Genomic DNA, 21,782 nt, shown 5'->3' on the forward strand with positions numbered 1-21,782 from the left:
CTGGCTGGCAGTGCCCGCGGTGCCGCTCGTTGGAGCAGAGTGTGTGTCCAGCCCTGGGGTGGCTCGAGGGGCTCTGTCCCGGCCATCCTGTGGCACACACGGCCTTTTCCATCTGGAGCATTCCGCAGTGCTCCAGGGAGCAGGGCTGCTTCCCTTCAGCGTCCTGGGGCTGTCTGGGCAGGATCTGTGTGACCCCTGTGTCCGTCACACTCTCCCCTCTGCGGCTCCTGCCCCGCGTTGCCTTCAGGCCCCTCTCAGTGCCTTGGCTGGTGATTTCCAGGCACCGGTGGCTCTGAGCTGGCTGTGCTTGTTGTTGCTGACACCTGCCCTGCTCCTGTGAGTCCGTGGCCTGGGGGGAATGGATGAACATGACCTTCTGCTGTGGAAGGCAGGAAATGTTTAGCTCATGGATGCTCAGCTCCATCTCCTGCTCTGAGGAGCACTTTGGCTGTGGAGCTGTCTGTGCCTCCTGGTGAGATCGTGCACTGTTAGTCAGGACTTGGCTCTTCAAAAGCAAGTTTTCATAGCAGGACAGTAAAATTCTTTGTGTTGCTTCTGTCTCTTGCCCTGTAGCAACTGCTTTTTAAAAAAAAATATTTTACTTGTGGTTTAGGAGCAACAAAGCAACATAAAGTCTGTCTTACCTTGAAAAACTGAGACAATATATTTGCTTTCTTTGGTTGTATCTGTTACTGGTATATAAATAACACTGCAACAGGTTTATTCCTAAACAATCATTCCATTCCATCTTTTTGAAAAACAGGTCTAAACAACAGAGCATGAAGGATCGTATTTGAAATTTCTGCCATAAATCTTCTCTTAACAGGCTTGTTCTTGCAATGGCTGTTGAAGGATTTGGTTGTTGTGAGCCCTGCAGTGTGGGTGGACAGCAGATCGGATTAAAAAGCCTGTGTGAGATTTGGGAGTGCATTGTTGATGGTTGAGTGTCACAAGCTCAAGAGGTGGTGACTAATTAAGATTAATTACAACAGCATCTTGACAGGTGCAATACAAGGAAGGACTAACAAGGGCTGGGCTGACCTTAATACCTGCAGGCCAGTGTGCTCTGGACCTGGACACAAGGCAGGGGCATCACCCAAGGGACATGCTGGGGTCAGCAGGGGGGTCAGTGTGCTGAGGTCCAAAGTGTGAGCAGTGGTCAATAGGAGCAGAGAGGGAAATTGTGCTCCTGCCGAGTCTGGGGCTAAACTTGTCCTCACAGGAACTGAGATTTCTCCCATTCACTGCTTTTTTCCATGTGCTGAGCAGAATGGGTTTGAATGGTGAAACACACTGGTTTGAATGTGACACTGGAACAGCTGAAGGAGCTTTGTGTTTGCTTGCTGCTAAGATAACAAACCAATTGTCATCCAGCTGGGAAGGAGCAGGAAAGGGGACACACTTCAGAAATGATGATGAAGCATGAAGAAAAATTAGGGCCTGTGGGGCAAACAGGGTCACCTCAAGTCTGCTTGGTGCTGGTCAGGTGAGATCTGTCCTTGAGCCAGGTGAAACAGGCCTGGCTGCACCCTGGCTTGAGGTGCTGGGGGTGGCTGGGGGCACCTTTGGGACCGAGCTGCTGTCAGTGTGGTCAGTGCAGCACGTTGGGTGCCCACGAGAACTGACTGCTGATGAAACCAGACACAGGATAAGGACCCGGCTCACAGGACACCAGGATGCTGCTTGAGAAATGTCACTTGTCTGCTCTCAGCACAGGGAAGTCACTTCTCTCGTCTCTGTCCAGGTCTTTAACTGCAGCACATCCGTGCCCTGGCCCAGCTGCTTTTTAAGCCTCTCTGAAGGGAATTCTGTGCACTGGGCAGAAACTATAATTTTTTACAGGCTTCTCAGGCATTCACTGTCTCAGACTTAAGCCAAAGCAACCAAATTGATTTTAGCTCAGCCTTATTGCTGTTCTGATGCAAGTCACCCTGTGGACTCTGTATGGAAAGAACCAAACCCAACCCATGCTGACTTCAATCAAAAAGGAAGCAGATGACTTTTGTTCTGAAGTGGAGATGCTTGTGAATGGTTTTGCACAGAAACAGTTCAGCTGTGAATTAAAACCAGCTTCATCCTTTTGGTTCCTGCTTACAGACTGCAGCAGACAGGTACCAAGTTGGAGCCTGCACAGGCTGGATGTTCATGGGCCTGAGCCTGTGCCTGACACAGTCACCCTGTTTTTGCTCTGGCTCCTCTGCTGGGTCAGAACCTTGGGGATGAGCTGTTCAGAAGGACAAAGCCCTTGCAGCTGAATACAGCCAACAGTGCCATTTATGGCCGCTATTTTGGCAACAGCCTTTATCCAGAACATGTAATTAATATGGCAAACACAGCTCGTGTTGTTAAATAACTAATGAACATTGGAACATATTTTTCCTCCTCCGCTGCAGCTAATTAACTGATTTGCAGGAAAGCTTCCCGGGCCGCAGCTGTGGCAGTTTGTCTTTGTGACACAGCAGTGCAAGGCAGGGACAGTGGGACTTGATTGCAGGCACTGAGACAGCACAGGGAATTGCGGATCGGGGCCGATTGCTGCAGTGCACGTTGGCCCCAGCCAAAATCAGGGCACATATTACACAAAAATATCCCCTGAATTTCCAAGCATGACCTGTGAGACAGGGCAGCTGGTGAGGTGCACAGTGAGCTGTTTAAGGTTGGGTAACAGTCCCATAACCTTTAGATTTCACAAAAGTCCTGCAATTTGGATCCCTGTTATTCATTGGGCTTCTCTGTCATGTTGTGTCTGGGCCTCTCTGGGTGCTGCAGAAACCTCTCCTGTTACTGCCTGATGCCCTGATGTGCAGCATTTTGCTTTTTCACTTTCCTCTGAGTGTTTTATAAAAAGATGGAGATGGTGAGGATAAGGAGGGCTCAGTGAAGCCCTCTGATTGTTCTCCTTGGGAAAATCCTGGGAATTGTCTGTTTTACGTGTGTCCTGTGACATTCGCTGCAGAACCTGCAGTTTGCAATACATGGCTGGAATGTGCATTATAATTTGCAGGGTTTTGCAATGAAGTAGCTCAGGGCCAAGGCAGGAGCCTTTGCTCACTGTCCCTTGCCATTGCCTGCAGTCACATCTCCCCGCGGTGGCACATCCTGTGTGGCTCCCATGCGGCATTTGGAGCCCGTTTCAGCCGAGGTTTGTGCTTGGCAGGAGAAGGGATCATGCGGCTCAGCCTGACCTGGTCCAAGTCAAACACTCCTGGGTCCTGCTGGCAGCCACAGCTGAGGAAAACTCTGTGTTTTCTTCATTAAGCCTTGTGTAAAATTACTCTGCCTTTGTGGGTTCCTGCTCTGTCTTAACCCATGAGGCTCAGGCAGCCCATCCCGGGGTGTCCCAGCCTGTCCCAGCGTGTCCCAGCCCATCCCAGTGAGTCCCAGCCCTGCTGAGGCTGATCCCAGTGAGCAGTTGGGCCCCGCAGGCTGTGTCAAGGCAGTGTGAGATAAACCATCCACATCCCAGAGGGAGATGATGGAAGGGGACAGTGTGACTGAAGGCATAAAGAGAGAGAAGCAGTTGGGTTCCTCTTGCCAGCTTCATTAAAATGATCCCAGTGTGCCCTTTGGGCCCTTGTATCTGAAAGGGAAAGCTGGAAGGGTGGAAGTTTTACCTGCAGAGAGTGTTCCTGGCAGTGGATCAGCATCATCCCTCCAGGATCTGGAATGTGAAGGACACGGTGCTGCTGCACCCACCGGTGCTGCCTGTGCCTGCTGGCGGCAGCAAGAGAAGGATGAGGTGCTGACAGGAGACAAACCCCATTTTTGTTTGGGAATTGCAGCTCCTCTACTTCTGGATGGTCCTGCTGTCAGGGTGGTGGAGCAGGGGCTGTGTGATGTCTTAGCAAGTCCAAGTGGAGGAACAGATGTGTTGGGTCAAAAGGGAGTTCAGGGTCACTGTGGCCTCCTCACAGTCACTTGTCATGGAGACCCTTATCCCAGCTGCAAAGCACTGGAGGTTATTCCTTGTTTCCCTGTTGGCAGACACACAGTGTGCTTTGACTGCAGATGTGTGCTGGGGACACGTCTCAGCCTGTCCCCACAGCAGGACCGAGCTGGATCGTGGTTCTTACACCAACCTGGAGCTGCTGGAAGTAGAGCTGGGGATGGGGTTAATCTCACAGGCTTTCCCTCCCCATCTTGCTCCTTAGTGCCATAGTGGCCTCCACAGCCCCTCTGCGCTGCCCGTGGCTGTGGCTTCCCCTGCTCTGGTGCTCCTGTGGCCACGGGCAGGCGGCTCACGACCTCCTGTGTCTGCAGGTGATGAAGACCTACCACATGTACCACGCAGAGAGCATCAGCGCCGAGAGCAAGCTGAAGGAGGCGGAGAAGCAGGAGGAGAAGCAGTTCAACAAGTCAGGGGATATCAGCGTGAACCTGCTGCGGCACGAGGACCGGCCTCAGCGGCGCAGCTCCGTCAAGAAGATTGAGAAGATGAAGGAGAAGGTGGGTGAGAGGGAACGAGTGGAGAAGCCTGGCTGGGGTCGGGGCTCTTTGTGGGCAGGGTGTTGGCTCCAGCCCTGTCCATGTCCATGCAACCATTGCTGTACCCATGGGAAGGGGTTAGGGAGGACGTTGACTCGTGTGCGTGTTCTGCTGAAGGGCAGCCTGGGGAGGCCATCAGGAGTCTCTTCCCTGCACCTGACCATGGAGAAGTGCCAGGAACAGCTCCTGTCAAGGAATTGATCCAAAGTCAGGCTGGCCCAACAAGGACGAGGGACACCAAGTGTTGGAGGGGTTGGGGGACCTACACAGGAGCCACGTGGCCACCAGTGACACCTTCCCGGCTGGCTCTCTGGGGGAGGGCAGAGGGGGTGGCTGGAGGGGCCTGAGGGCGATGGCTCATGGAGCACAGGGCAGGCAGGGGTGGTGGGAGCACTTCCTCCAGCAGCTCTTGAGCTGGGGCTTGCTGGGGGCTTGGCTGTGCCAGCTGGGACCCTGGAGGCTGCACTGAGGAGGGCAGTGCCTTGGGCTGTCCGGCTTGGCTCAGGATGCATTGTGATCCAGACACTGGACCCTGCTCTGAGGAGTTGGGGCTTGTCCATGACTGATTCTTTTAAAAAAGTGCTTTTAAAAATGAACAGCAGCCCCAGCGTTCCCTCAGTCACAGACTCCTGACAGCACAAAAAGGGTCGATCTATAAAATACCAGTGTTCTTCCTCTGGGGGCTGTCTGGGAGGGAAAGTGCAGGATTTAGATGGCTTTGCTAGGCAAAACACTTCACACCATTCCAGCCTCAGCAAATCTCCCCGGCCTCAGGATCTCCACAACTGCAGTTTTTGTGTTAATTTTGGAGAAGAAGCAATAGCTTCCCCAGCCATGCTGCATTTGCTCACAGGCTGGGACATGTGTAGCAGTGCAGTTCTTGGAAGGGTTAATCTTTTGACTCAACCTTTGGAGCAGGGATCTGCCTCAACAGATGTCCCGGATCTGGAGCACATCTGCTTTCCTACAGAGTTTTGAATTCTGGGTCCTGTTCTAAATTGTGTTGCTTGGGCCTCTAGGCCAGATTCCACTTTGATACAGCTGCACACATCTGGAGCAAGTCCAAACATATGTCAGTATTTCTGCAGGGGAAATCTGTCCCTCTGATTTTGATTGATGCCAAAACCCCCACGAAGGTGCAGCTGAAGGAGCAGCAGCAGCAGCTGTGCTCGGGGGCTCCAGGTACCTCTGAGCAGGACACACTTGTGGCTGACTGGCTGTGCCAGGGATGTTCACATGGGATCTTCACCCTGGCAAGATCCCTGTTTTGTCTCAAATACCAAATTTTATTAATTCCCTCATCACACCCAGTCTGCAGGGTGCTGTGGGGCCCCATGGCAGGAGAAGCTGTGCCAATACCATCCTGTTTTGTTCTGACTCTGCTTTGCTTTTCCAGAGACAAGCCAAGTATTCTGAAAACAAGCTGAAGTGTACTAAAGCCAGGAACGACTACCTGCTGAACCTGGCGGCCACCAACGCCGCCGTCAGCAAGTACTACATCCACGATGTGTCCGACCTCATCGACGTGAGTGCTCCCTCCCCTGTGCCCCACAGCCTGGCTGGGCCCCTAACTGCGATGGGGGGGTGTCAGGGGGTCTTTCAAATACACTTAACTGGGGCTGAAGATGTGCTGTAACTCAGATCTGTCTTGGGATGAGCCAGGCGAGCCCATCAGTTGGTCTGTATTTGAGGCAGAAACACTTGCCAAGGTCAGACAGCCTTGGTTTTGGTGCTGAAACAGAAGGTTTTTTCTTTCTACTACTTGGTAACTTTGGTGGCAGTTCAGTACATGTGGAAGTGCTGTCCTGGCTGGGGAAGGTGCCTTGGGAGCTTTATCCCAGTGCTCCTTGCAGGGAAGAGCCTCAGGGCAGGAACTGCTGAAGGCAGGTTTCATGGGGATGACAGGAACTGAATGTGTGTGTGTTGGTGACTCCTACAAACTGCTTTGAGATGATTCAAATAAGGGATTCACCCAGAGAAGAGGTTCTGGTTTCTTCCTTTAACGGGCATCCCACAGTGTGCAGATCGCACGATGCACTTTCTTCTGCCTCAGTGAGCACATAAATAACTGAGCTCCAAGCACTGAGTTACCATCATTACCTAAATGCACAATTTAAAAAGGTGCTGGAGTTTTTATCTCCTTTCTTAACCCACTAACATGTAGTTACTCTTCTGAGAATTAATGAAGTCTGATGCAAAACCTCTGATGACTTTGAGATTTTGAGATATGATAAAATATTCTTACTAGTTCCTTTTGTTCTCTTTATTATTTAAGATGTGTTAGAGAACTAGTAGCTTGATTGTGGAGACATTTGAATGGCAAGGTGTGAGAACACCTTCATTTATCTGTGGACTTTCTGCTTTTGCTGTGTATATTCTCTCTTTCTCTTGTTTATTTATTTTAAAGCAAGAATGACTTATTTTCATGGAGTTTGTGAGACTTTGATTTCCTGGAGAGTTGCTGAGTTCCACTTTAGCTCTGGCTGTTTATATTATTCCTCCCAACTTTATTTCCTTGCTGACACTTCCCCTGGAGTCAGCAGATGGCTTTTCTCCTGCACTCCAGGAATCCCTCTGGGGACTTTCACTAAAGCATCTCCAACTCGGAGCAGGGAAATTCCCCAGGTTGTAAATTCTGTTCACTAAAGAAGCAAAATACTGGATGTGTGAGCTGCACGTGGATGTCCTGGTTCTAAATCCCCAGAGGAAGAGCAGTTTATCTGAACAGGCTTTTGTACAAATTCAGTGTATTTTGCAAGCCCCAGAAGGGCTTCAGCAGCTCCAGAAGGGGATCCCAGTCGTGGGGTCTCAGCCACCAGATCCCACGAGTGCTGAAGGGGATCTGTGTAGGACACCTGAGCCCGCGGAGGGAGCAGGTCTGTGGGAAGAGTGTGGGTGAGAAGGGGCTGGATGGGAGAGCAGAGCCTGGGGCCCGGCAGGTGCCCTGATGGATCGTGCGTGTCCCCGCTGCAGTTGCAGATCCCACGGCTCCTCCTCCCTGTGTCCCTGCGGGATGGTGAGGGATACACCAGGCTCTTTCTGGACATGGGAGGGGAGAGGGGGCTCTTGCCACGCCCTCCATCTCCAGCACAAATGGCCACGTGCAGCAGCTGATTTCACACAAATCCCAACCGTCAGGACAGAATTGGCAGCAGCCAAGTCAGCAGCGCTTCCCCCATCCCAGCTGGCTCAGTGTCATCTATCAGGCACAGCCTTGTCATGGCTCGAGCCCTGGGCCTCACCACGGAGCAGTGACTGCTGACAAAGCTGTGCTCTGATCACTGCCCTGGCGAGGCAGAGGGTCCCAGCTGCTCCGGGAGAGGGTGGGAGGCCCCAGGGCCGGGGTTTAATGAGAACTGTAAAGCCCATCAGAGGAGCCGTGAAGGGGTGCGGAGCCGTCTGTGCCTCTGTCTCCAGTGGCCTCCTTGTTTTGTCCTTTAGAAAGGAAGGAAAGAATACAGAGATGGATCAAATTAGCCTGGGGCTGGCAGTGCACCACGGTGCCTTTTTCTTTGGACAACATGTGTGTCTGTTTAAACGCCTGGGCTCATCTCATTTCTGTCATTAACTGTGTGACCAAGTTAATCTCTTTGGCCACGTATGTGAAGTGGAGATAAAGCTGCTTATCCATCCCTCTGGAGTTCTGTGGGAAATGGCTGCAAGATAGTTTGAAGTGGTCACAGGAAAGATATTGCCAGATTGAGCAGAGAGAAGGGACCAGTCAGCAGCCATACAAGCTGATCTGCCAAAATGTGTGCAGCCTCCTCTGAGTCCTTCTGGAGCAGCAGCTTGCTTCCCTATGGAGTAGTGTTTGCTGTATCCGAGACGAACAAGCAGGGAGAGGAGGGGAACTCTGAGGAATTTAATGTTACACATAACTGCCAAATTGTTTGGTTCCTGGAAAAATTAGCTGAGTCAAGTTAGGGAACAGAAACATCAGTCAAAATAGTTATGCCAGAAATCTTCAGTTGGCTTTACTGGCCTTGTTGGGCTGGGCTTGGAGCAATCTGGGCTAGTGGAAGGTGTTCCTGCCCATGGCAGGGGGGTGGAACTGGATAATCTCTAAGGTCTCACCCAACTCAAACCAGTCTGGGATTCTGTGATTTACTTGCCTCACAATACAGCTCTGGGTTTTGAAGCAACATCAAGAGAGTAGAGGCTAGAAATTACAATATGTGTATATTATTATATATTATGCATATAATTAAAAAATAATGCAGAATATTTTTTAAATAAAGCATAAAGAAAAATGTGGAAAAGAAGGAGCAGAGCAAATGAGTAGGCTGTTTGTTTGCAGATAGTGCTGGGTCCTGTGGAGACAGAGGCATTACTGCTCTGCATGGGGAGTGGAGTGGTCACTGACAGGGGTCACTGACTGTGGGTGCTCAGGGGTTACTCTGGGGTGGCCACTTGCTTAGGTGAGGTGCATTGGTGCTGGTGGCCTCAGCGTGGGCCTGGCTGAGCTGTGTCGTGTGCAGGTTCAGCCTCCCAAATAACAGAGGGACTCAAAGGTTCTGGAGCCACAGACCACTGTGTAACCCATGAGGAAATGAGGCAGAGGGATCAGTAGCTGGGAAAGCATTTCCTTCTCCCTGGAGCCCAAAACTGCCCCCCAGTGCAGCTCTGGGGTGGGCTCTGGGAGGCACACTTATTTGGCTGCTTTTGCAGTGTTTTGGCCAAACCCAGCTTGCCTGAGCTCCAGGAGCCGGTTGTTTTTCAAGTGGAACACTGGGATATTTCCACCCCTCACAGGGTGTTACCAGACGTGATGAATTAATGCTTGGGGAGCTCTGAGCTCGGCAGATGAAAGGCGCTGCAGGAGGGCTGGGGATTATTATTTGTGGTTCTAATTTATTTGCCATCAAAGGGATGAGAGGGCTGAGAAAATGCCATTTGTTCTGGGGCTGGGAGCAGCAGTTTGAAGTCTTTTTCTTTTTCTTCTGCCCTCCCCATTGTGTGTTCCTCTGGGAATTGCGTGGAAGTCTCTGCTCTGTCTTTTCTTCTCTGGGCACCCGTGTGTGAAGCAGCCGGCACGGTGCTGATCTCCGGGGACTTCAAGGGCTGTGCTGTGTGCAGGAAGTGCCTGCCCTGCTTTTCAGGAGCAGCTGATTTCTGGGCAGTGCAAGTCACCACTGGCTTCAGTGCGAGCCCAGCAGCAAAGGAAAGGGAAGATTTCACATGGAATTTTCCCCAAAAGCTTCTGTCAATACCCTGAGCCCGTCTCCTTGGGTTCTGTGGCATCTGGTGATTTGCCTTTGTAATGGATCCGTTTTGTGTGCTTTGGGAACTCCTACCCTCAGACAGTGGCACTGTTTCCTCCTGGCACTGTTTTCTGTAGCCAAGTAGCTGTGATTTCAGGGAGTGGAAGAACCCTGGTGAGGTCTGGGAGGTGCTGGGGAACAGCGTGGTCCCGTTCCCGGGGCACAGGACTGCGGTCGGCTGGTCGTGGCAGGAGAGCTGGTCCTACCCTGGTGCTGGCATGAGGGTCCCAGCCCTGGTCCCTGCCCTGTCTGCCTGGCAGCCCCTGGGCTGCATCGTCCTGGCTCCAGGGTTTCTGTACAATAGATGTACGGGTGTTCATGCTAAAACTGTCCCATGAGAGAGACAGCACAGAATGAGGTTTTGCCCCAAGTGGTGAATGGAAATGTGTCTTTTCCTCCTTTTTGTGTTGTTTGTTATTTTTTTTAAGGCAAGGCTGTGCCAGTCCATAACTGCCTATGCTCTCAGCTAATAGGATTAGAGGCTAAATAGAAGCAGGAGAAGTGGAGGGTTATGACAATTCGATAGTTTCTACAAAACTCCTCATTATTGCACAGGGGGGTTCACAGCTTTTAAAGACTAGAAGGGGACAGGGGTGTTCGCTCGGGTACCTGTGGGGGAAATCGGGAATCAGCCCCCTGAGGCTTTGCTGATGCTGCTTTTAGCAGAGACTGAACCAAACACAGCCCTGCCGTGACGTGATCCGAGCTGAGCGGTGTCTCCTCACATCAGCACAGAGCACAAGACGGCTTCTTGGGTTGGAGCTGCTTGTGGCACCAGCTGAGTTTTCAGATTTCACTTTGAGCCTTCACAGAAAGGGTTGTCAGGCATTGGAACAGGCTGCCCAGGGAGGTGGTGGAGTCACCATCCCTGGAAGTGTAAAAGCCTGGACATGGCACTCAGTGCTCTGGTCTGGTTGACAAGGTGTTGATTAATCAAAGATTGGACTTGATCATCTTGGAGGTGTTTTCCAACCACAGTGATTCTGTGATTCTGTGAATACTGACATTCTAATGCAGAATCACTTTCGGTGCCTTTCTGCATTGGTTCAGTAGTGCCTGTGGGTGCCCCAGAGCTGGAGAAGAAGGTGCCTTTGAAATGGCAGCTCCCAACAGGGAGTTCTGCAGAAAAGTTGGGCTCATTTGGGTCACTGGAATTGCAGTGCAATCCTTCTCCTCTTTCCTATAGCTTTTGTGCCATGCTGGTCCTTCCAGCAGTGCTTGTGGTGGGACTACACTGTGTGGCAGCAAAGCAGCTTAACTTCTGCAGTAGAAATTGTCCTATGGCAGTTTTCATGTGATAGGAGTGATTTGCTGGCAGTGGTTAGTTTGGTGCTGTGGCCGTGGGAGGTATCTGAGGTGTTTCTCACAGGGTCCCTCTGTTTCTGCCATAGTTATCTGACTTTACATCCTCTGTCAGGAGCTCCGGCCTCTCTTATGTCCCAGAAATACATGTGCTTCAGATTTGGACTGCAGCCCTTCTGTTGCACTGTGCTCTCCTTCCAGCCCTGTGTGGCTCAGGCTGAGGTGCTGCTGTTCTGCTCTCCCTGCTTCCAGCATCCTCTGTCTTGCCTTTCCCTGCAGAACAACATCTGTCGACCTCCAGATTTTGGGTGGTGCTTCAGTTCTGTCCTTGCCCCCCTCCTGGGGTCGCCTGCTCGCTGCTGGTGGGCCTGGAGCCCTGTGGAGCCCTGCACTGGGTCAGGCTCTGGAGGGGACTGGCACAGGGCTGCCAGGAGCTGCTTCTTGCTCAGCTCTGATGGAGCATTCAGAGCAGCAAGTCCCTGTGCTGGTGTGACATTTAACGTGCCAGACTCAGTTACAGTGAAGAGAGAGTTTAAAATGAGGCTTTTGTCTAAGGTACAGTATTTTAGCAGCAATTAGCTCTGAGTTTTATCATTTTCCTCAAGGTAGACATGAGAATGATCAGTTATGCATGAGGAGCTGCTCCGTGGTGGGAGGCAGGCAGCTGCCCAGGGAGGGAGCAGGGTGTGCACACACTGCAGGGCACGGTGTCCAGTGCCACTTTGCTTTAACATCCTCTGTGTCTGAGAACTTTGGAAGATGGTTTGGGAGTGCTTGTGTGAGCAGCCCCTCCCTTGGTGTCTCTCAGTGCTGTGATCTGGGATTCCACGCCAGCCTTGCTCGGACCTTCAGGACGTACCTGTCTGCCGAGTACAACCTGGAAACCTCCCGCCACGAGGGCCTGGACATCATTGAGAATGCTGTGGACAACCTGGATGCACGGAGCGACAAACACACCATCATGGACATGTGCAACCAGGTCTTCTGCCCGCCACTCAAGTTCGAGTTCCAGCCGCACATGGGGGATGAGGTAAGGGGCTCTCCTGGGGGGCTGCAGAGGGGCCTGGCCTGGCCTCCCCTCCTCTGAACTATCACTGTGAAATTGTTCTGGACTCTTTATCCCTCCGTGCTGCCTTCACACACTGCTGTTCGTGTTTCCTTTCCTAATGAGACTCTTGGCTCATTAGGGTTTCTCCTTTCAGGCTGCCTCTTGCTCTGTGTCTCTCCCAATTAGGGAGCCTGTGGTTTGGCTCTCTCTGCCCCACAGATCTGTACAGCGGAGCTTTGATTTACCTGCTGTAATTGGGAGATGGCAGAGTGAGGGGTAGAAAATGCTCAGTGCTGGACCAGGTCCAGGGCACTGCTGATGGGAAACGGGGCGATGCTGCCTCCGTGGAGGCTGCCAGGAGCTTGTGGGGGCTGGAGGGAATTGTGTGGGTATGCAAATGTATGTGTGGTGCCTGCGTGACCCACGGAGTGTCTCCTGTGTCAGGTGTGTCAGGTGAGCGCCCAGCAGCCTGTGCAGACCGAGCTGCTGATGAGGTACCACCAGCTGCAGTCACGACTGGCCACTCTCAAGATAGAGAACGAGGAGGTAAGAGGGGTCTCGCATTCGGCCTCACGGGCAGCACTGCTGAGCCTTTCTCCCGTCACCGGGGGTTTCCTGGTGGGCTCCGGTGTGGAACCCTCCTGAAACAGAGCTGGGAGTGCCCACAGACCACGGCCAGTGCAAGCCCAGGGCTCAGGAGCTCTCTTGGTTGCTTGGTTCAAGATGTGTCCCTTTGCCAGTCTGCTTCAAACCCACGCTGTCCTGTTTCCCACAGGTACGGAAAACGCTGGATGCCACAATGCAGACCTTGCAGGACATGCTGACAGTGGAAGATTTTGATGTTTCAGATGCCTTCCAGCACAGCCGCTCCACCGAGTCCGTCAAATCAGCTGCCTCGGAGACCTACATGAGCAAAATCAACATCGCCAAGAGGAGAGCCAACCAGCAGGAGACAGAAATGTTCTATTTCTCAGTGAGTCCCAGCTCAGGCTGTGCAGGACACAAAGCATTAATTGCCAGGGCTGAGGCCCAGTTAAGTGCTCGTTAGTGAAGAGCAAGAACCAGTTGAGTCTCTTTAAGTGCTTGTCTTCTCTCAGATTTGGGTCCAGAATGCATTTTAGTGCATTTCAGTGGCAGGGCAGTGCACAGGGACTGACAGCCCAGGATTTGCCTCATTCTTCTCTTTGAAGGAACAAGTGGAGTGACCAGTTGTGACCAAAAACTTACCAAGCACCGTAGGAGAGGCTCAGAGCAGGGCACAGCCTCTGGCTGTGTGTCACCTTCCAGGGGCTCTTCCTAGAGGCCTTCAGGACTGTGAACTATCAGCCAGGCCTTCCCTCTCTATCCTGCACAGCTGAAATTTGCCCTTGGCCCATGGATGAACTGAAGCCACGTGCACCCCAAGGAAGCCACGAGAGCCAGGCTGTGTGGCATTGGGCTGTGGAGTATGTGCCAGGAGAGGGGCTGTGTGTGCTTGCCCTGCTCCTGTGCTGCACTCCCAGGCAGAGTTAAGGTCTCCATTCTGGTTCCTGAAATGCAAGGAAGAGCCATGAGTTCAACAGAGTGACCCTCATTTCAGCATGGGCCATAGCCTACAGTTAACAGCATCTTGTGATGCATTACATATGTGTAGAAAAGCTTCTAGTTTCTCTTAATAGTAGTAATATTGCAAATTGAGGTGAGGTGGGGCAGTTGCAATTTTCATTTGGAGTTGTGCTTGGGATTATGTTAATGCTTTTTGCAGAAATTTGATGTTTCCCATTCTCTTTCATTTTCCATATCTGCCTCCCTCTCTCCTCTTACCTATATAATGCCCTGATCTGGAGTGTTCCCAGGTGTCTTACAGCCTCACAGTGGGAGGGGAGGTTGTGCTGCATAGTGTCACCCAGACAGGGAGCACCTGACAGTCCCTGCCCTGGGAGGGCTCAGGCTCTGGGAGTTCTCCTCGGCATTGCTTTTGCACAGAGGCGAAGCACTGGCATTGCAGGGAAAGCCTCTTTGATTTCCCAGGCCATTCCCAGGAGCATGACAAAGGAAAGCCAGCTTTGAACTCTGTTCTTTGGCCCTCCCTGCATTCCCAGGCAGGAGGTGCAGCACCAAGGAGACTGGGCAAATAAGATCACCAGGCCAGTGACTGGAGCAGGGAGAAGTGATCAGACTGAGCCTGACAGACTCCTGAGCCCCCTCTGGCAGCCCAATCCCCCTCCAGCAGGCCCCAGGCAACAGTGAACATCAGTTATGGGCTGTGTTCCTTAACCCACCTTGTTTGTTTTGTAATTACAGAAATTTAAGGAGTATCTGAATGGCAGTAACCTCATCACAAAGCTGCAGGCTAAACACGACCTGCTGAAGCAGACTCTGGGAGAAGGTGAGTTGGGGTCAGATCTGGGGAGGAGCCTCCATCTCCTGAGAGGGTTTAAACCGGGTGTCACTTATCAGCCTCACCTCTGTGTGTTCTTCAGTGACTGATGGGTCTGTGTCTGGCTGCTGCTCCTCACCTGAGCTACATGTAAAAATCATGATTTCCTTAGAATATTACTCCTCCCACCTTTCTTTGGGAGTGCACATAGAGAAATCTCTTTGAGTCTGATACTGAAGTGCTGAGTTACTTCTCCAGCAGCAGAGATTCCCACCTACTTCCATTCTCTGCCTCTCTAGTTCCTGTCCCACTTCTCCTGCCCTCACTGCAGCCCTGACACAGGTATTTCCTGGCCCTTGGTGCTGTGTCTGTGTCACACATTTGCAGCACCCTTGCTGATTTAACAGGCCCCTTGTCCCCGGCCATGGGTTTTTTAACTTGTCCTAAACAAGAACTGCAAGGACATCCTTGTTTTTAAACCGGTTTTTCCGCAGGAGACTTTTATTCCCCCAGATAATCTCAGCAGTGTGGTTCAGAGCAGCTGCACACAGACAGGCTCCACACAGCTGAGGGACAGTGGCTTCTGAGAGGGCAGCCAGTGGCTCCAGGTGGGACCCACCACTGCTGGAGTGGTGATGTCACCACAGCCCTTGGAGAAGATTTTAGCTCTTTAAGGGTCTAAACCAACTGAATTATTTCCAGTGTAAGGAAGATGGAGATGAGTTGGTGTCCTGATTCTCCCAACAGGAGAGAATATATTTAAATTAAAACATGCAAATGGTCCATGGCCTTATTTTAACAATACAAAAATTGGACTCCTCATCTCAGAGTAAAACAAATAAATAATAGATTTTTGTCAACTGTTTTGCCAAACATGTTTTCTTTGCCAAATTTATTTAACCTTAAAATCCACCTTCTAATTAGATCCTGTGGTGTGTTCCACTCAATGAACACAGAGCCAAGTCAGGCACAAACTGTGAGCACAGGGGAGGCTCCAGGGCATGTACACAGGGCTGGGATACAGCACTCAGGCTGCTTGGACTGGGGCAAGAGGTGAGGAATCTTGGGGAGGTTCATTGTCACCATCCTGGTCTCTCACCCCTGAGCCACGTGCTGCTGTGCTCAGGAGGGAGATGCAGGGCCAGACATTTCCTTCACTAGAGCTGTGCAGAAGCAGCTGTGGAAGATCCTTACATGAAGCTTTCTGAGCTTCTCCCAGGCCTTGGGATTGTTCTGCTCTGGAGACATTCAGCAAATATTTAGCCCAGAAATACCAAATGCTGCATTTCAGTGTGAGCTGATTCTTGTTAGGAAGGAGTCTGGATTTGCAAACCACTCATGTGGAGTTGTTTGCTATTTCAGTGAGGAATTGGCTGCCAGCTTGCTTTCTGCAGGTGCCAAGGGAGAGCAGGAAGGAGGCATGTGCAGCCAAATGCTTCCTTTTATGTGTCTTAGCAAAGGAAGTATAACTCAGCTTTCCTGGCCCTGGGAGAGAGGCACAAACAGCATGTGAAATTAGTTTGATTTTTTTCAGTGGATTGACAAATACTGTAAAAATTGAACAGCTCTAATCAGCAGGGATCTGCTGGCATTTATATGACATCCAAATACTAAAAATACACAAAGGGAATGGGAATATTGACAGCCAGGATAGAGTCTGCTCAAAGCTGATTGATGGGCTGTTATCTGCCAGGAGAAACTGGGGAACTGAATACTCGAGTGCTGTTCGTGGCCCCCTGGGAGTCGGATGATCCCTTGGCCTCCCTGGGGCTCCAGCCCTTCTCAGGCTGCCCCGTTCCTGATGGGGCTCAGCCAGTCCTGGCTGGTGCCCCAGAGCCTGTGCTGTGGGCCTGTGGTGCTGCTGGGTGTGGGCAGGGAGGGCTTCACATGGCAAAGGAACCAGTGATGTCTGTGGGGACTGCAGCCCCTTTCCCTCTCCCGTGGCCGAGTCTTGGTTTTCTAATCTGTCTTTTAGTGATGGGGGCTTGTGTAGCACAGCTGGGCACCTCCTCTCCCCAAATGCAGCTTCTTTCTGTCAGAAGCTGTCACCTCGGGGTGGAGGAACCAGCAGTGAGGGTGTGAGCACCTGCTCAGGTGTGCTGTACTGCTCCTGCACTGGAGGCTGATGTGGAGGGATGATGGGAACTTGTGTTTCTTGCAGGTGAAAGAGCTGAGTGTGGAACAACCAGGTGAGCACTTTCTTCCCCTTCATCTGCTCCTGGGGAGGGCTGGTGCTGGCAGGAGGGGGCTGTGGGAAGGGGGGTTTGCTTTGCTACTGGTGCAGCTTGGTGGGGTTCAGAGTTTCCAGCTCCAGCCCCTGTGCTGGCAGGCTGGTGGTCCCCATGCCCCACATCCTGCTTCCCAGCTGCATGGCCTGGAGTGCCTGGATGAGGGGGTGACGGGCAGGCCCTTGGTTCTGCTGCAGTGTGGTTTCTGGCTGGCTGGCTCTGATGTGCCTGGACGTGCCATGTCAGCACAGTGCCGTGCCCTGGAGCGTGGCTGAGATCAGGTTGTGTTCAGGCAGGGTGACACGAGGGTGTCCACCCACTCCCTGCCATCTCTCTTGGTTTGAGGACTTTGATATGGCCCTGAAAGCCTCTCCCAGCTCTGGCTGCTTTGCCTGGGAGTGCAGAGTGTGCCTGTATCACAGGCTTCATCCCTCTACAGCAGGAGATAGTGCTGGGGTGAATGTGACAGGAAGGAGGCTTTGATCCATGTCCAGTTCATGAAACATCTCCACAGAGCTCCAGTGGCTTGCCAGGAGTGTACTGGTGTTCTGACAGCAAGACACGAGTCAGCAAAGCCTCCAAACAGCTGCCCAGAACATGCACAGCCCCTCTCTGTGTGAGCTTGTTCCAACCTTGTTTCAGCATGTAATAAAATTTACAGTACAAACAAAAAAAGCCCCATTCGCTGTTAGGAATGGGGGAGCAGATGGTGCAGCCTGGGCTGCCTTGCCAGGCAGGAAGGAGGCTCCTTGTGCCGCTGGTGCCAGGCCCAGTGGCATCAGGGCATCAGGACAGAGAGGGGCTGTCGGGACAAGAGGGACCTTCTGAGAGTGGGGCAGTGTTTCCCTGCCCTGGAGCACTCTGAGGAGCTGCCCCTCGCTGCCAGCGCTGCCCTGCTGCGCGTCCCGGGGAGCTGCCCCTGCACCCTGAGCTGGGTGTCAGGGGGGTGTGTGTGTGCAGTCATGGCTGGGTGTCAGGTGTGTGTGCAGTCATGGGCTGGGTGTGTGTGCAGTCATGGCTGGGTGTCAGGTGTGTGTGCAGTCATGGCTGGGTGTCAGGTATATGTGCAGTCATGGGCTGGGTGTGTGTGCAGTCATGGCTGGGTGTCAGGTGTGTGTGCAGTCATGGCTGGGTGTCAGGTGTGTGTGCAGTCATGGCTGGGCGTGTGTGCAGTCATGGCTGGGTGTATGTGCAGTCATGGCTAGGGGCTGAGGACACAGCTCCAGGGATGTGCTCCCCTGGTGCTCCAACAGGCAGCAGCCACTTCTGCTCCTCAGCTGCCACTCAGGAGTGTTTGGAAGCTGTAGGAATGTTGAGTTGCTTAATTAGAGGCATGTGATTAAGGAACCAGCAGACCCCAGCCGTCACCTTTGCATTGAGCTCTGTGTAAATTGTCCGTGACCACTGCAGTGCCCTGTGAGAGCTCCTGCATGTGGGCTCCCAGCACCCAGCTCTGGGGGTGTGTGCAGTTGTGTTCTCTCCCCTACAGACATCGGTACAGCCTGGGGCAGAGGGCAGGGCACAAATCCATTTGGGATTTTGTGGTGCTTTTCTCCCTTTTCTGGGTCTAGGCTCTGAATGTCCCTCATTATCCGAAGGAATCACTGGGAATAGCATTGATGAGAGCAGCCCTCCAAAGCCCTGAGCACTGCACTGAAACCCGTCACAGGTTTCCCTGGCCTCATTTCCAGCAGTGATGGGTGTTACCCTGGCTGGATCTCAAGCAGGGTCACAGGTTCTGTCCCTGTCCCAGACAGGCCCCTCGATCCCTAGCAAAGGGGAAGAAGATTCCCATCCTTAGACACAGGAAGATGGAGGTGTTCCTATTGTCCTCTTTCTGGCCTCTTTCTGTGAGAAGAATGAGATCCAGCAATTTTTAGCAGATTTTTAGCAACAAACGGGAAGACCCCAGCATTTTCCAGGGGTAGCTGTGGTTTATTTGGGATATATCAAGGAACTGGTTGAAATCCTTAGCTGCTCTTGGTGCCTTTTCAGGCTGAAGGAGTGCTGAGCTGGTGGAGGAAGGAGGAGGGTGTTAAAATCCTGCTGAGCACCAGTGCCCTCAGTTTGCAGTGTGGGACAGCAGCGTGAGTGGCTGCAGGGCACGTGGAGCCACTGTCCAGGTCCTCACAGAGAGATTTTTCTGTTTGGTTTCTTAGGCTCAGTCATAACCTTTGAGATCTCACCCTGTCATTGCATTTATGTTGGTGTTTTGTTGACTTATTTTGTTCCATTTTCTCCCAGGCCCCCATGTCTTCCCCCTAAGCCACAGAAAATGAGGAGACCTAGGCCTCTCTCAGTCTATAATCATAAACTCTTTAACGGCAATATGGAAACGTTCATTAAGGTACTCGCTGGCTGGCAGGAGTGTCTGTGAACGCTGGGAATGGAACAGTGGCTCTCCTGTCCTGGCTGCTCGCTGTCCTCGGGGGTCCCTCCGGCCACCTGCCCCAGCCGCCGTGGCCAGCACGGCTCTGCCTCGGTGACGATTTCTCTTCCCAGCTGCCCTTGCCCCTCGTGCACTCCCTGTGCCAGGGTAGCAGTGAGGGCTGGCCCGTGGCCAAGTGCAGTACGAGACAGTCCTGGCTGAGTGTCCCCATCGTCTTGCTGCTCCCACCCATCCTGGAAAGGAATGGCACGGCTGCGGGAAGGATTTCCAAAGGCAGCGATGCTGTTCCAGTTGCAGTGTTTAACCCTGTGCTGGAGAAAGCTTTAGTGAAAACAGTGTAGGAAGCAATAATGACAAGCTGTTGGATTAGGTGACTAATAGGCATTGTTCAGATCTGGTTTATTCCCTCAGGCTCAGCCACATTCCCAAGGGCAGTGTCTGTACACAGCACCCCAGCATGGGGAGTACAGGCCTGCTGGCAAAGCTGCTAATCCCTTTAGGACTTATGATTACTCCTGACTTAAACTGGTTTATAAAAAAGTAATGCTCATTAAAGCCTAGCCTGTTGAGCACTGCGGAGGAGAAATTATGTGCTCTAGAAATCCATCTGAGCCAAGGGGTGTTCCTGCCATCAGAGACCCCTTGAGGGATGGCCCAGCCCCTGGGATGTATGGCCCCGTAGGGAGCAGGGCTGTGGGTGGCTGCCTGGTGGTCCCCATGTCACCCAGTGCCCCCAGGGCTGCCAGGTGTCCCTGCAGTAGGGCAGCTCTCCCAGAAACTTGCCTGGCCTTGTCCTCGGGCTCCTGGGAATGCTGCAGGTTCAAGGAGGGAGGAAATCCGAGAGGCTGTCCCTGCAGGTTGCCAAGGCTGGGTGCAGTGTGCTGAAGGGTTTGGGAGGGAGGGTGGACATCCCAAAGGCCTGGGTTGGCCCTTGCTAAGCTGCTGTTGCATTTGAGCGTTCATGGCCTCCGAAGGAGATGCTTGCCTCTAACTGAACTTATCCCTGCTTAATCTGTTTTCTTTTTCCCACTCTGCTGCTTTTTTGTGTGCTCAGAGGAAGGAGGAATGCACGAATGAGGAATCAGGTATTTACTGGATGCCTGTCTGTGAGATGAAGGGACTTGCCCAGAGTCCCTGTGCTCTGCTGGAAAAACAGAGCCCCAAAGGGAAATAAGTGTCCACTCAGGCTGTCAGACACAGCCCACGTTTCCCTTGAGCCTCTGCCATGAGGGACCTGGGGGGAAACAGCTTTGAAATAAAAGCCAAAACTCATCTCTGGTTCAGACCCAAGCACATTCCATACACTGTGGTGCTTGTTGGGTTTTTTAGCACCTGCTGAAAGGGCTCTTTCCTTCAGTGGAAAATACTGTTGTAAGCTCTGTTACTGGAAGCTTGTTCCATTAGCCAGGTATAGCACAAGTTTTATTTCAGCTCAGCATTCCACCTTTGGGATGGAACAGCTGTGATCCTTGCAGCAATCCCCTGTCTGAGCCAGACAGGGAGCAGCAGTGTTTCACACACCTTTAGTGACAGCTTTTTTGTACATTATTGGCTGCACACAGTATCCTCAGCGCTCTTTGGTGGCTCCATGTCTGTAACATCTCCTTTCCTTGCCTGTCTTCTTACTAAACTCCACGGCACCGATTTTCAAATTTCTGATTTTACCATCTCTAACACTTTTCCTGTGCTTTGTTAGCAATAAACCAGTAATTTTGTCCTTTTTTTCCTTTCCTTTCCTGAAGGATTCGGGACAGGCCATTCCACTTGTCGTAGAGAGCTGCATCCGCTACATCAACCTGTACGGTGAGTTGGCTCAGGACATCCACAGAGACCTTGTGCCCAGGAACAAAGCCCTTGAGTGAGCAGTGAGGTCCTGCAGAGAGCCTGGGGGTGCCTGCAGCCCCTGCTCGTGGGCTCAGCTTAGAATTCCAGTCCCGTTGGCTGCGATGCAGCACTGGATGAGTCGCCAATATTTAGGTCTTATTAGCACATACCCAGGTTACATTGTTTGCTCAGGACACGAGCCCTTTCAGCACCTTGATCTGGGGTTCCTGCTTGGAGAATATGAGCAGCAGTGACTCACATTGGACTGTCCCCACTTGCTCTGAGCCTCTCCACTGCATAAACTCCTGGGTTCTGCTGTTTTTACCAGCAGCTACTGCCCAGCAGTTCCAAAAATCTCTCCTAAACTGTTGTTCTCTTCCAGGCCTCCAACAGCAGGGCATCTTCAGAGTCCCTGGCTCCCAGGTGGAAGTCAACGACATCAAGAACTCATTTGAGAGAGGTGTGTAGCCAGGCTGTGCAGGTACAGCGGGGGGCCGTGTCCGAGCAGGGATCCTTGGTGGGAGCTGGTGTGTGCTGGGTGCATTAGCTGTGGTGTAAGGCCTGTGTAAAGCCCTTTCTGCTATGAGACACGAGGAGGGTTTATCCCCTCTGGGTTTCTCAATGTTGTATCTCTGGCAGTAGCAAACAGTCACCCGAGGAAGGAGTCTGAGAAGTAGGGGTAGGTGCAGAGATCTTTTCCACAGTCATTAAGAACACAAGAGCCATAAAACAGTTTGGGGGATCCTTCTTCCTGCTCAGCAGTTTGCCAGGGAAGGAGGAGCATTCCCACCCTGGTGGCAGTGCTGGCTGTGGAGGTGCCAGTGATTCTGTTGAGAAAATCAAAACCACACTGAAGGTGCCAGGCTGGTGAGACAGGGCAGAGCAA

At 52.2% G+C, this 21,782-nt stretch overlaps 1 protein-coding gene across 4 annotated transcripts in view; it reads left to right on the forward strand.

The window, feature by feature from the left end:
- Window positions 1-21,782, forward strand: part of SRGAP3 (SLIT-ROBO Rho GTPase activating protein 3) — a 575,259-nt gene that overhangs the window by 73,780 nt on the left and 479,697 nt on the right. For 3 of the 4 annotated variants that reach the window (XM_064667088.1, XM_064667090.1, XM_064667087.1), the window contains 10 exons: window positions 4,261-4,446; window positions 5,882-6,010; window positions 11,857-12,078; window positions 12,541-12,642; window positions 12,872-13,069; window positions 14,380-14,464; window positions 16,617-16,644; window positions 18,928-19,030; window positions 20,815-20,875; window positions 21,279-21,356. In XM_064667088.1, coding sequence (XP_064523158.1) covers window positions 4,261-4,446; window positions 5,882-6,010; window positions 11,857-12,078; window positions 12,541-12,642; window positions 12,872-13,069; window positions 14,380-14,464; window positions 16,617-16,644; window positions 18,928-19,030; window positions 20,815-20,875; window positions 21,279-21,356 — 1,192 coding nt within the window. Of the gene's footprint in view, window positions 1-4,260; window positions 4,447-5,881; window positions 6,011-11,856; window positions 12,079-12,540; window positions 12,643-12,871; window positions 13,070-14,379; window positions 14,465-16,616; window positions 16,645-18,927; window positions 19,031-20,126; window positions 20,158-20,814; window positions 20,876-21,278; window positions 21,357-21,782 lie in introns of all 4 variants that reach the window. The other variant, XM_064667089.1, reaches the window with a different exon arrangement.

Source organism: Pseudopipra pipra, chromosome 11, assembly GCF_036250125.1.
Source record: "Pseudopipra pipra isolate bDixPip1 chromosome 11, bDixPip1.hap1, whole genome shotgun sequence".
NCBI lineage: Eukaryota > Metazoa > Chordata > Aves > Passeriformes > Pipridae > Pseudopipra > Pseudopipra pipra.